General features: G+C 39.4%; 1 protein-coding gene across 1 annotated transcript in view; it reads left to right on the forward strand.

The window, feature by feature from the left end:
- LCK (LCK proto-oncogene, Src family tyrosine kinase) overlaps positions 1–7,628 on the forward strand; it is a 193,470-nt gene extending 185,842 nt beyond the window's left edge. The window contains exon 13 of the mRNA XM_053704824.1: positions 6,226–7,628. Coding sequence (XP_053560799.1) covers positions 6,226–6,428 — 203 coding nt within the window. The 3' untranslated portion in view covers positions 6,429–7,628. The remainder of the gene's footprint in view (positions 1–6,225) is intronic.
- Positions 7,629–15,699: the final 8,071 nt, after the last annotated feature.

The following is a 15,699-nucleotide window of genomic DNA, read 5'->3' on the forward strand; positions in this document are numbered from 1 at the left end:
CACTGTGCCTCCCATACTAGTGCTGCCCTTTGTATACTGATGGTCTTAGCAGATATTAACTAAGGCCCGTTTGTGTCCACAGAGCTGCTGGAGGGAGAAGGCCTCTTGATCCTGTGGAACTTCTCATGCTGTTGATCAGCACTGAGGTAAGTGCAGTCTTTTATTTTCTGGGACACTGGCTAACTCAGAAGGGACTGTGTCATTATAAGCTGTTGGAACATGAGCCCTGGCAACAAGTAAAAGGGCTGTTCTGTAACAATGTGTGTGTGTCACAAGGGGGGTTACATTAGAGGTAGTAATGTTATACCTATTGTGATCCCATGAATGGGGCTTCATACAGCGGCTGAGAACATAGCTGCAATGTGAATGCTTAGGGCTATGGTGCTTCTGTGTTAGACGCTGGAGTGATTACCGGAGTCCTTGCATAGGACTTCGGTTTACGGCTGCATGTTTTTCTTTGGTCTGTGGTACTTTTAGACTGTAGCAAGGGTTAAGAACCGGCTTTTTATTGCCTCACGGTGAACTTCATAGAATATGGAAGTTCTTTGCCTCGTGGAGTTATAGCCGATGCGACGCCCATGATGGTCGGGGCTTGCTTTGGCGCGCTGTTAGCCGCGCAGACTGTTTTGCTTCCGGGTGCTGGATAGACTAAACTCATGCCGAGACCGCATGGTTACTAGTGCATACGAGCGGTCTTCGGCGTTTTCTGTCAGTTCCACCGGTTCCTTGCCGAGTGTGGTCGGAAGACCGTGGGGGCAGGTAGGCGCCTCAGCAGAGCTGTGGCGAGGTGCTGAAATAAAATCTACTCAGTCTGTTTTGATTGTTGCCTTTTTTTCACATTGTTAATACATAATTTTGTTCTTGAAGTCACAGTAGCTGCCCAGTTTAATATAATCTGTGCTTGTTAACAGTTTCAGGCTCTGACATCATTTATGCCTGTTTAGTTTTTAAAGGCACAGTAGCTGCCCAGGTTTAAAATAATCTGTGCTGCTATTTTTTTTCTATGCTAATTAGCTACAAATTTAGTGCTATATTTTTCAGACCAAATTGCTTCTTGCTATCTATTATGATGGATGCTGATGATATCCAAACTGTAGTGTGTTCAATGTGTTTGGATGCCACTGTGAAACCCGCTGCTCCTTTTTGTCCCTCATGTATTGAGAGGGCCTTGCATTTTAGAGACAAGATTGTTTTTGACAAATCTTTAACTAAGTTGAATGCTTCTCAAGAGTCTACAGATGAGATGCAGAGCATGCCGCAGCTTTCTCCAAAAGCGTCACAGCCCTTAAAGCCCGCTCAAGCGGGACCTTGTATTTCAATAGTATCTGCAGCTTTTACATTAAAAGATATAGCTGCAGTGATGTCCTCTACTCTTTCTGATGCGTTAGCTAATTTGCCCATATCGCACGGCAAGCGTTCGAGACAGGACAATTATGTAGTAAATTCTGCCTCTGATTCTTTGATGGTGATTACGGACGTACACTCCCGGGGTTCTGAGTTGGAGAGTACTGCGGTACTTTCAGAAGGTGAACTGTCTGACTCAGGGAGTGCTTTACCTCGGACTGACTCTGACGTAGTTTCTTTCAGGTTTAAACTTGAACACCTCCGTTTACTACTGAGGGAGGTGTTAGTTACTCTGGATGATTGTGACTCTATAGTGGTCCCTCCAGAGAAATTGAGAAAGTTGGACAGATATTTGGAAGTCCCTTCTTATTCGGATGTCTTTCCAGTCCCGAAGAGGACTTCAGAGATTATTGCAAAAGAATGGGAGAGATCCGGTATTCCCTTCTCTCCTTCTCCAGTTTTTAAAAAGATGTATCCTATAGCCGAGGCTATTAGAGATTCTTGGCAGATGGTCCCTAAAGTTGAGGGTGCTGTTTCTACTATGGCCAAGTATACTACTATCCCTATTGAGGATAGTTGTGCGTTTAAGGATCCTATGGATAAGAAACTTTACGTTCATCAAGGATTCCTGTTACAACCTGAGGCTTGCATTGTCACAGTCACCACTGTGGCTGCTTATTGGTTTGATGCTCTAGAAGAGTCTCTTAAGACTGAGACTCCTTTGGAATAGATACAGGATCATATTAAAGCTCTTAAGTTAGCTAATTTGTTTATTACAGATGCTTCCCTGCAGATTACTAAATTGGCAGCTAAGAGTTCGGGCTTTGCCATCTTAGCACACAGAGCTTTATGGTTAGACTAGACTATTATTTAAATCATAGTCTGATTGATCTCTTAGGTACTTTTCATGTTTGATGTCTTTTAACAATCTCTTGGCTTCTGCAATAGTATCTTTCAAAATCAAATCAAACTTTTCAAACGTGCACATTGACTGTGACAATTAAACCTTTTACTGAGCAAAGCTCATTTTATACGTAACAAACATATAATTGTACTCTATTATAGCTGGCATTTTTTATAAGATTCAATTTATTAAGAGTTCCATCCTTCAAGATGGAAACTATCCATACCATTCTTCCATTGATCCAGGAGGGTCAATTTATGACTACCGTGGATCTAAAGGATGCATATCTACATGTTTCTATCCACAAAGATCATCACAAGTTCCTCCGTTTTGCCTTTCTGGACAAGCATTTTCAGTTTGTGGCTCTTCCTTTCGGTCTGGCCATGGCGCCCAGAATCTTCACAAAGGTTCTGGGGTCTCTGCTGGTGGTTCTCAGGCCACGGGGCATTGCAGTGGCGCCTTATCTGGACGATATTCTGATCCAGGCGTCGTCTTATCAGCTAACAAAGTCCCACACCGACATTGTTCTGTCCTTTCTAAGGACTCACGGGTGGAAGGTGAATCTAGAAAAGAGTTCACTAGTTCGACAGGCAAGGGTTCCTTTCTTGGGAACTCTAATCGACTCTCTATGCATGAAGATTTTTTTGACGGAAGTCAGAAAGTTAAAGATACTGAATACATGCCGAGCCCTTCAGTCCAATCCTCGGCCGTCAGTGGCTCAGTGCATGGAGGCAATTGGATTGATGGTGGCAGCAATGGACATCATTCCGTTTGCTCGTTTTCATCTCAGACCTCTGCAACTGAGCATGCTCAGGCAGTGGAATGGAGATTTTACAAATTTGTCTCCTCAAATAGATCTAGATCAGGAGACAAGGGACTCTCTTCTATGGTGGTTGTCGCTGGATCATCTGTCCCAGGGGACATGCTTCCACAGACCCTCGTGGGTGATAGTGACAACGGATGCCAGCCTGATGGGATGGGGAGCGGTCTGGAACTCCCTGAAGGCTCAGGGTGTATGGACTCGATCGGAGTCTCTACTTCCCATCAATTTCCTAGTGTTGAGAGCAATATTCAATGCGCTTCAGGCTTGGCCTCAGTTGGCTTTGGCCAAATTAATCAGATTCCAGTCGGACAACATTACGACTGTAGCTTACATCAATCATCAGGGAGGAACAAGGAGTTCCTTAGCGATGACAGAAGTAGCCAAGATAATTCAGTGGGCGGAGGCTAACTCTTGTTATCTGTCTGCAATCCACATCCCAGGAGTGGAAAACTGGGAGGCGGATTTTCTGAGCAGACAGACTTTTCATCCGGGGGAATGGGAACTCCATCTGGAGGTATTTGCCAACCTGATTCTCAGATGGGGCAGGCCGGAGTTGGATCTTATGGCATCTCGTCAGAATGCCAAGCTTCAGAGATAAGGGTCCAGGGATCCCCAGGCCGAGCTGATAGATGCCTTGGCAGTGCCTTGGTCGTTCAACCTAGCTTATGTGTTCCCTCCATTTGCTCTACTTCCCCGGGTGATTGCTAGAGTCAAATAGGAGAGGGCTTCAGTGATCCTCATCGCTCCTGCGTGGCCTCGCAGGACTTGGTATGCCGATTTGGTGGACATGTCATCTCAGCCACCATGGAAGCTCCCATTGAGGAAAGACCTTCTCATTCAGGGACCCTTCCATCATCCGAATCTAATTTCTCTGCAGCTAACTGCTTGGAGATTGAACGCTTGATTTTATCTAAGCGAGGGTTCTCTGATTCGGTCATTGATACCTTGATTCAGGCACGTAAGCCTGTTACTATAAAGATTTACCATAAGATATGGCATAAATATCTTTATTGGTGTGAATCCAAGGGCTACTCATGGAGTAGGGTTAGGATTCCCAGGATTTTGTCTTTTCTCCAAGAAGGATTGGAGAAAGGGTTGTCAGCAAGTTCCTTAAAGGGACAGATTTCTGCTTTGTCTATTTTGCTACACAAACGTCTGGCAGATGTTCCAGATGTTCAATCCTTTTGTCAGGCTCTGACTAGAATCAGGCCTGTGTTTAGACCAATTGCTCCTCCTTGGAGTTGAATTTAGTTCTTAATGTTCTTCAAGGGGTTCCGTTTGAACCTATGCATTCCATAGATATAAAGTTGTTATCTTGGAAAGTTTTATTTTTGGTTGCTATTTCTTCTGCTTGCAGAGTTTCTGAGCTTTCCGCATTACAATGTGATTCTCCTTATCTTGTTTTCCATTCTGATAAGGTGGTGTTACATACCAAACCTGGTTTCCTTCCTAAGATTGTTTCTAATAAGAATATTATTCAGGAAATTGTTGTTCCTTCCTTGTGTCCTAATCCTTCTTCTAAAAAGGAGCGCCTGTTACATAATTTGGACGTGGTCCGTGCGTTAAAGTTTTACTTACACGCCACTAAGGATTTTCGTCAATCTTCTTAGCTGTTTGTTGTGTTTTCTGGGAAGCGTAGGGGTCAGAAAGCTACTGCTCCCTCTCTCATTTTGGCTGAAGAGTATCTTTCGGTTTGCATATGAGACTGCTGGAGAGCAACCTCCTGCACGAATTACGGCTCATTCCACTAGAGCTGTGGCTTCCTCATGGGGATTCCAAAATGATGCTGTTGAACAGATCTGCAAAGCTGCAACTTGTTCGTCTCTTAGTCTTCATACTTTTTCCAAATTCTACAAATTCAATACTTTTGCCTCGCCTGAGGCTGTTTTTGGGAGGAAAGTTCTTCAAGCAGTGGTGCCTTCCATTTAGGTAACCTGTCTTGTCCCTCCCGTTTCATCCATGTACTATAGCTTTGGTATTGTATCCCACAAGTAAAGATGAAATCCGTGGACTCATCGTATCTTGTAAAAAAAAAGGAAATTTATGCTTACCTGATAAATTTGCTTCTTTTACGATACCATGAGTCCATGGCCCACCCTGTTTTTTATGAGACAGGTCTTTATTTTTGTTAAACTTCAGTCACCTCTGCACCTTGGCTTTTCCTTTCTCTTCCTAACTTTGGTCGAATGACTGGAGTGGGGGGGGGGAAGGGAGGAGCTATATATACAGCTCTGCTGTGGTGCTCTTTGCCTCCTCCTGCTGACCAGGAGGCGATATCCCAAAAGTAAGGATGAAATCCGTGGACTCATCGTATCGTAAAAGAAACAAATTTATCAGGTAAGCATAAATTTCCTTATATATATTCCTATAGATATATAGGTATAGATATCTATTTTACATTAACATTATCAGATATATATATATATATATATATAAATGTAAAAAGTATATTAATATAACAATGTTGGTTCTGCAAAGCTGTGAAATAGGTAGTAAAAAAATTCTGTATATGTGTAACTCGATTTGTGTTTTGTGCTTTAGGTCTAACATGGTGTCGGGTTAGTGCACATGAAGAATAACAAATCTCAAAGCATGTTCTTGAAATATTAAATATTATAAAATATAAATAATAATTATTAAAAAAATATTATACATACTGTAAAAAAATATAAATGATCCAAAGAATATGAATATATATATATATATATATATATATATATATATATATATATATATATATATATATATATACTGTATATATATTATTTTTTTACAGTATGTATTATATTTTTTAATAAAAATAGGAAAAAAAAATTTAGTATTAGGAATATACAGTATATATAGGTATAGGTATATGCAGATATATAAAGAAATTTATATTTTCAATAAAAATATTTTTCTTTATGTGAAGAACATTGGATTATTAACTGTATAATATCCCTTTAAGGTAGCCATGAGATCACCATAACTGGGAGATCTATTGAATACAATTAGTAGGAGAGGAAAGCACAATTTAAAAGACATGTGGAGACAGGTGTTTGAGAGGGAAAATGTAGAGAAAGTGATAGCTACAGCGTTTAAAATGCTACTGGATGTAAACTGTTTGCTATGTGGGTCAACACAAGCACAAATTGACGTGTCTTTGATGTGGCAGGTATGACTAACCCAGAAGTTATTGAACGACTGGAGCATGGATACCGTATGCCACAACCAGAACATTGCCCTCCAGAGCTGTATGATTTGATGCTTCGTTGTTGGAAAGAGCGACCTGAGGATAGACCAACTTTTGAATTCCTTCGTTCAATGTTGGAAGATTTCTTTACAGCTACAGAGGGACAGTACCAAGCACAGCCCTGAGAAACCTTCTAGGTGTCTTCACAATACTTCTTGTTAAAAGTTGCCATAAGTTATCATTAGCACCAACTCTAAGCAAGAAATGCCTGGAGTATCTCCAAACAGTAGCTCTAAGAGGTCACTGCTCGGACTCATATGAACACCAGTTAAAACTTTGGGTCAGTACTGTCAATAGGCTCTAATACAGACCAGTAGGATGCTACTTATGGCCTTGAGAAGTCACCTTTGTACCAGACCTGACTGAACTTTGAATAGGTACTAATATACAAGCGACCATGAAGTAAACCCTGAGGATACTAAAATACTATTTATGGTTCTGAACTATTGCTCTAAATTTTGACTAGGTATTTCTTTGGAACCAATCAATACTGGAGATTTACGAGTTCAGAGAAGATAAACTAACTAACTAGTACCAAACATTTAATGCTTCCAAAATCATTACAAGACATCAACATATAAATTTGAATCAGTACACAGAACCAAATTGCCAGCCCAACTAGGAGCATTTTTGCAAGACCAGCATAATGACCAGATTTTCCAGTTCATAAAGGGTCCACATCGAAGGCCTGATAGGTTTTTTGGTCCGTCAAGATTATCTAAAATGTCTCACTACTGTAAGGTCCATGAAAGATTTTAAAGCTGTTTATCTAGCTATGCATGGTTCAGTGGGGTAAAAAAGAGGAAGATATATTGCAATACAAAGCTCAATAAAAAGCCCCCAAACATTTTATGTGATTTCTCACCAGCCAGCCAGTTTTTGATTTTCAGGCCCCTAGACTTTAATATGAGCCACAAGCAGCTCTTTCCATGGGAAAATAAAGTTTTCTAATTCCAATGTGTAATAAACCCAATTAATTCCCAGCCTGCTTGAAGATTAAAAAATAATGGCCCGCCATTATAATGAGATATTACCAGACTTTGACCGTATTATGCAGGATAATTGCTCACAAATAAGCATTGGATGTTCCCATTTAGAAAGTAACCAGCAAACATGTACCAAGGGCTAACAAATAATAACTTACTATGTTTCTGCATATTAGACCTTTGTTTCACTCCACATTAAACATTTTCTTTTTGCCTCTCTCCACCTCAGTTATCTTCCCACTAACACACATGTTTCTGTATGCTTTTATGCACCTTATGTTTTTGGAGATTATAATTATAGTCAACAATGAAATATCTGAATAAACATTTCAAGCAGCAGCTTAAACAGCCAATATCCATTCAGTTAGGCAGTTTGTATTTGTGTGTATTTTGTGTTTTAGGCACTTGTTTCTCAAGCTGTGGTACCTGTACCCTGGAGGTACCTGGAGCTTTGGTAAGAGGTACTCATTATTCTTTAACCCCTTAGTGACCAGAGCACTTTTCCATTTTCTGTCCGTTTGGGACCAAGGCTATTTTTACATTTTTGCGGTGTTTGTGTTTAGCTGTAATTTTCTTCTTACTCATTTACTGTACCCACACATATTATATACCGTTTTTCTCGCCATTAAATGGACTTTCTAAAGATACCATTATTTTCATCATATCTTATAATTTACTATAAAAAAAATTATAAAATATGAGGAAAAAATGGAAAAAAACACACTTTTTCTAACTTTGACCCCCAAAATCTGTTACATATCTAAAACCACCAAAAAACACCCATGCTAAATAGTTTCTAAATTTTGTCCTGAGTTTAGAAATACCCAATGTTTACATGTTCTTTGCTTTTTTTGCAAGTTATAGGGCCATAAATACAAGTAGCACTTTGCTATTTCCAAACCATTTTTTTCCAAAATTAGCGCTAGTTACATTAGAACACTGATATCTGTCAGGAATACCTGAATATCCCTTGACAAGTATATATTTTTTTTTAGTAGACATCCCAAAGTATTGATCTAGGCCAATTTTGGTATATTTCATACCACCATTTCACCGCCAAATGCGATCAAATACAAAAAATTGTTCACTTTTTCACAAATTTTTTCACAAACTTTAGGTTTCTCACTGAAATCATTTACAAACAGCTTGTGCAATTATGGCATAAATGGTTGTAAATTCCTCTCTGGGATCCCCTTTGTTCAGAAATAGCACACATATATGGCTTTGGCGTTGCTTTTTGGTAATTAGAAGGCCGCTAAATGCCACTGCGCACCACAAGTGTATCATGCCCAGCAGTTAAGGGGTTAATTAGGGAGCTTTTAGGGAGCTTGTAGGGTTAATTTTAGCTTTAGTGTAGTGTAGTAGACAACCCCAAGTATTGATCTAGGCACATTTTGGTATATTTCATGCCACCATTTCACCGCCAAATGCGATCAAATTAAAAAAAACGTAAAATTTTTCACAATTTTAGGTTTCTCACTGAAATCATTTACAAACAGCTTGTGCAATTATGGCACAAATGGTTGTAAATGCTTGTCTGGGATCCCCTTTGTTCAGAAATAGCAGACATATATGACTTTGGCGTTGCTTTCTGGTAATTAGAAGGCCACTAAATCCTGTTGCGCCTCACACGTGTATTATGGCTAGCAGTGAAAGGGTTAATTAGGGAGTTTGTAGTGAGCTTGCAGGGTTAATTTTAGCTTTAGTGTAGAGATCAGCCTCCCATCTGACACATCCCACCCCCTGATCCCTCCCAAACAGCTCCCTTCCCTCCCCCACCCCACAATTGTCCCCGCCATCTTAAGTACTGGCAGAAAGTCTGCCAGTACTAAAATAAAAGGGTTTTTAAAAAAAAAATGAAATTTTTTTTAGCATATTTACATATGCTACTGTGTAGGATCCCCCCCTTAGCCCCCAACCTCCCTGATCCCCCCAAAACCGCTCTCTAACCCTCCCCTCTGCCTTATTGGGGGCCATCTTGGGTACTGGCAGCTGTCTGCCAGTACCCAGTTTACAATAAAAAGTGCTTTTTTGGGTTTTTTTTTTGTTTTTTTCTGTAGTGTAGCTTCCCCCAACCCCCCCCCCCCCCACAAACAAACCCCCACCACCTTGCTGATTGTTTGGATTTTATTTTTTATTATATTTTTTATATCCCCATTTTCTGCAGTGTAGCGGTTCCCACCCGCTCCCTCCCCCTGCACGCGCCCCCCCCCCACCCTCCCGTGCACGCGCCCGCGCCCCCAGCCACCCCCCGCCCACGATCCCGCCCCCCTTCAGATCCACATGGCCATCGATGGCCGCCACCCCGCCTCCCGGTCCGGCTCCCACCCACCAACGCAGGTAGCCACCGATCTCCGGTGCAGAGAGGGCCACAGAGTGGCTCTCTCTGCACCGGATGACTTAAAAAGGTTATTGCAGGATGCCTCCATATCGAGGCATCACTGCAATAACCGGAAAGCAGCTGGAAGCGAGCAGGATCGCTTCCAGCTGCTTTCCACACTGAGGACGTGCAGGGTACGTTCTCAGGCATTAACTGCCTTTTTTCTGAGGACGTACCCTGCACGTCCTCAGTCGTTAAGGGGTTAAACACATTCTGAGGTACACACAATTTATTTTTAACCTAATAATATCCATGTGTTTCAGTTGGAGTATTTGCTACAAGAAGTGTGAGAAACACTGTTAATCTTAACCTCTTCAGGACCAAACATTTTAACATTTATGACATTCTTTGGCAAAAACCATAAGCATTATATTTTTTTCCCTCAGGATAAAGGTGCTTTAGACTAATACTAAGACTTCTTATGTATTATTTAAAAACCTCTGAAGAAACATAAAACGTGTTAAAGGGACAGTCTACTCCAGAATTGTTATAGTTTAAAAAGATAGATAATACCTTTATTACCCATTCCCCAGTTTTATATAAACAACACAGTTATAATAATATAATTTTTACCTCTGTGATTACCTTGTATCTAAGGCTCTGCAGACTGCCCCCTTATATTAGTTCTTTTGACAAACATGCATTTTAGTCAATCAGTGCTGACTCCTAGGTAACTCCATGTGTGTGAGCACAATGTTATCTATATGGCACACATGAACTAAAATCCTCTAGCTGTGAAAAACTTTCAAAATGCCCTGAAATAAGTGGCAGCATTCAAGGGCTTAGAAATTAGCATATGAGCCTACCTTGGTTTAGCTTTCAACAAATAATACCAAGAGAACAAAAACATTTTTGACTAGACTGTCCATTTAATATATATTATAATAATTATTAATAAAAAAATATTTTTGAAAAGATTACATGAGGAGCCAACTTATATCCACTAATATATCACAGGTTCTGTGTACTTTATAAATCCAAAGGCCACTGCTTAAACAATTTACTTCCATTATCAGTTTTGATTAAAGGGACAGTCTAGTATAAATTAAACTTTCATTATTCAGATAGGACTTTTAATTTTAATCAACTTTCCAATTTACTTTTAGTATCAAATTTGCTTTTTTCTCTTGGTATTCTTAGTTTAAACTAAACATAGGTAGGCTCATATGCTAATTTCTAAGCCTTTGAGGACTGCCTCTTATCACATGCTTTTTAAATCTCTTTTCAACACAAAGAGACAGAAAGTACATGTGGGCCATATAGATAACACTGTGTTCCGGCACAGGGGGTTATTTAAGATTTAGCACAAAACAATGCTAAATTTAAGACAATAGATAATAAACAGTCACAGTCATGTGATCAGTGGGCTGGAAGAAAGTTCCTAGATACAAGGTAATCACAGAGGTAAAAAGTATATTAATATAACTGTGTTGGTTATGCAAAAGCGGGGAATGGGTAATAAAGGGATTATCTATCTTTTAAAACAATAACAATTATATGGTAGACTGTCCCTTGGTATCATCTTTGAAGGAACAGCAATGCAAAACTAGAAGCTAACTGGACACATCGGTAAGCCAAAGACAAGAGGAATATATGTGCAGCCCCCAATCAACACCTATTGCTCAGCTCCTGAGCCTACCTAGGTATGCTTTTCAACAAAGGATACCAAGAGAACTAAGCAAATTATATAATAGAAGTAAATTGGAAAAGTCGTTTAGAATTGTATTTTCTATCTGAATAATGAAGGAAAGATTTTGAGTTGCATGTCCCTTTAAGCACTGTGACAGCATTCAATGGAAACAGGTATTACTTTTTGTAAAAGCTACTCAAACATAATTATGTGTGGCAGCCCTAAATGATTGACACATAACAGCAGTTGCACAATTGCTTTTAGGGAATCAAAATTGAATGTGGAGGAGGAAAAAGACTCTGGGGCATATTTATCAAGCTCTGTATGGAGCTTGATGCCCCGTGTTTCTGGCGAGCCTGCAGGCTCGCCAGAAACAGCAGTTATGAAGCAGCGGTCATAAAGACCGATGCTCCATAACCTGTCCGCCTGCTCAGAGCAGGCGGACAGACATCGCCGGAAATCAACCCGATCGAGTACGATCAGGTTGATTGACACCCCCTGCTGGTGGCCCATTGGCCGCGAGTCTGCAGGGGGAGGCGTTGCACCAGCAGCTCTTGTGAGCTGCTGGTGCAATGCTGAATACGGCAAGCGTATTGCTCGCCGTATTCAGCGAGGTCTGGCGGACCTGACCCGCACTGTCGGATCAGGCCCGCCAGACCTTGATAAATAGGGCCCATATTCTTCAACGAGCCAGAACCCCCCGAAGCAGTCTAACTCTAAACACAACTCAGCCAGAACCCCCAAGGTAATTATCCTTAACTGCAACCTCACCCACCAAAAATAACTATAACCAAGCTGACCTGAACCTCCAAAAACAAGTTACTCTTACCATAACCTCTCCTTTTGCAAATAACCATAATTGTCTAGATCTCCCCAATGCTGTACTTTCCAACACTATAAAACAAAATAACTGACACTTGCCCAACCACTATTATTCTGCTATCCCCTTACTCTTTGCAAAAAGAAACAAAAAAAACAAAAAAACAGACACCCCAAATTACAGATAATAAAAACTCCATACTTAAAAAATAAAATACTATTAATATTACCCAGTTGAAAATTATTCAGCCTTTCCTGGCTGTCAGGAACAGGCCTTCTTCATCTGAATCATATCAACATTTTGTTTTGGAATCAGTGCACTCCTCTATTTATAGAAAATATCTCAATCCTAATGGGTTAAACAGTTTAACTAATTAGTATTGTGGATGGATATATGGAATATCTATTAAAACTAGGCCTACCCAATTTCAAGATTTTACATAAATCCATAAAAGTTACAATGACAATTCAGAGACAATTTGCAGCCATCAGCTTCAGATGATGTTATCAGAAAACAAACAAGCAAATAAGTATATTCTTTAAAATGAATAACAAATTGCTCTACTGAAATAAAGTTTTTGGGCCAGATTATACAAGAGGAGATTTGGATAAGAGTATTCTGTTCATTTTGAAGATATTTTGGGAAAGAACAGCATATATGTGAGATATATATATATATATATTAAGGAGATTTCATATGTAATGTGTATGTTTTCATATGTAATAAGCAACTCCCTTTTAAGCAGAGAATGTATATATATATAGAACTAAAAATAAGAGTAGGGAGAGAAACTATACTTTTCAGAAACACCTTGTAAATAGTGTTTATAAATTTGAAAAGTCTTACAAAATATAATACCTAGCCAGCGTTAGCTGAACATAGGCCTGGTGCAGACCCAAAAATCAATTATATAGATTCAGTATATTTTTAAAAAGAAAAATATATTGACATAGCAGAGCTATATGAGAGTACTATGTATTAAGTAAGGGAATACAGCACTCAGCACAAAATACTCCTGATTGATCTGATATGCAGATTAAAGGCTGAAACATTTGTATCCAGACACAAAAACAACTGACACACCTCGGTTAACTCAAAAAGCCATGATATTTCTTTCTTTCAATAAAACAAAGCAAGCATGCAAATGTCACAACACATATAGAGCCCCACTGCAGTGGATAAACTAACCACAGTATGTATGTTAGTACAAATACTGTTAGATATAAAATGAGCTATGAAATGACAGAGATACATTGATATACCATAGTATGCGGATTTGGCAACAAATAGTGACTGAGAACACCGATAGATGCATATATCTATTATAAAAGTCCTGATGAAAAGACTTGATGTAATATGATTCCTTAGAGCAGGGGTTTCCAAACTTGGCTCTCCAGAGGTTTTGGAACTCCATTTCCCATGATGCTCAGCTAGATAAAATGCTGGCTGAGCATCATGGGAAATGTAGTTCCAAAACCTCTGAAGGATCAAGTTTGGAAACCCCTGCCTTAGAGTCTCTAAGTCACTGATAAGGCATTAAACACAACTGGTAGGAACTGACATTATCGAGGTAAGAACGTCCTCAAACATCAGTTAGCCAGATATCTCCAATCTCAGAAATTTTCAGCTTGTTTTCTTTGAGCGGCACATGTAATTGTAACAAATGCATACGACCTTGTTTGTTGCAGCGTGATCCGGGTATGCTAGGCAAAGAGGCATTCAGGTAAGTGGACCGGGACTCCTCCTCTGACGTCCTTTCAATCCCAACAGGTAGCGGTCTGTATCTTTACTCAAAAGAACACAGGTCAGACTTGAAGCTCCGTTTATGGGTAAAGCTGATTTTCTTTCGCCTCTGCCAAGAACTTTTCCGTCTCCTTTCGAATATGCACCCGCCAAGCTCTACAGGTGCTATACTTCTGCTGCTTCAGAGTGATTAGGTCGACGCGCGTTTCGCCCCACAATGCTGTGCGGTCGGGGCCTCGTCAGGACTATCAATCAGGAATAGAACTTGCTGCTTTTATTAATTGCTCACCTGCCAGTATAGAGAGGTGTGTTTATGCCAGCCAATCATCTTTGTTGAATGTATGACACCTTATTTTAAGAAAAACTGTTCGTTTATTACCCCTCTCAATCACTTTGATATTTACCCATAAAAAACATCAGGCACAAGGTTGATATGGATAAAAATACAATGTTATATCCATGGCGGTTAAGCATGGTTGGAAGCAAGTTAAAAAGGAAACAAAAAATCACAGCATTTAAAAGAAAATCGAAGTGTGCAGAGCTTAAAGCAAACTATGTCAAAATGACACATAAGAAAAAACTAACTATTTTCTTCTGTATCTAGACATAAGGTCTAGAGTAAATTAATGGATAAACTATACAAAGTGTTAATTCAAAAATAACAAATTGTTCGCAGAATTCCTTAATTAAAAGGATACAATTGTTACAACATATGATGCTTAAATCCTATGGATTGACGGAGATGCAGCTAATGAACTAAGGAATTCCTTTTCACCTTGAATATCCCATAGTTTATATTTATATAGATGGAAAAAGTTGTTGATGAAAATATGAAGAAGTAAGTTATGTATTTAACTATATAGAAATATCTACATTCGCTAGTAAAACTATTTTAATTTAAGAAGGATCCATATTCAATTCTCTCATTCAGGCCAAGAGGGGACACTGTCTGAAGCACATATGTCCATCTTGCTTCTTTTTTGAGGAGACATGCATTGTTATCCCCACCTGTACCATTCATGATCCCATGATCAATTGCTAAAAACTTTAAGGAGGAAGTATTACTATTGTGGACATCTTTAAAATGTCGTGCTACACTAGTGTCTCTCTCATAAAGGACATCATCCCGGTGCTCCTGTATCCTGCCCTTGAACATGCGTTTGGTTTTACCTACATAGAAGAGGGGACAGGAGCAACTCAGGAGATATATTACACCAACGGTGTTACAATTAGAAAAGCATCTAATGTCAAAATGTTTCCCAGTATTTGCTGAAAATGTTTTACATTTGCGCATATAGGGACAGTATACACAATGTCCACAAGGAAAGTTACCCTTTACTTGTTGGTGTCTATTCAACCAACATTTTTCTGGTTCTGACCTCACAAATCTACTTTTGACTAACTTATCCTTTAAGTTAGGAGATTTCTTTGCAGTCAATAGAGGTTTACTTCCAACTTTTTCTACAATTTTGTCATCAAGGGAAAGCAAATGCCAATTGTGTGACAAAATCTCTCTTATATTTTGAAATTGGCAGTTGTAAGTGGTTATGAATCTAATATAGTTTTCATTCTTAAAATGTTTCTTGCAATACAGCAGATCATTTCGCTTAAGTTTTCTAACTTTGTTTAAAGTAGATTTTATCAAGTTTTGTGAATATCCTCTATCTAGAAAATTTTTACACATGATCTCTGCATGATATTCAAATTTAATTTTAGAGGAACAATTCCTCTTTAATCTTAACAATTGGCCATAGGGGATTCCTTTCTTAAGGGACTCTGGGTGACCACTGGATGCCTCTAATAGGCTATTAGTTGCCGTACTTTTGCGATGGTTTTC

Source organism: Bombina bombina, chromosome 3 (genome assembly GCF_027579735.1).
Source record: "Bombina bombina isolate aBomBom1 chromosome 3, aBomBom1.pri, whole genome shotgun sequence".
Classification (NCBI taxonomy): Eukaryota; Metazoa; Chordata; class Amphibia; order Anura; family Bombinatoridae; genus Bombina; species Bombina bombina.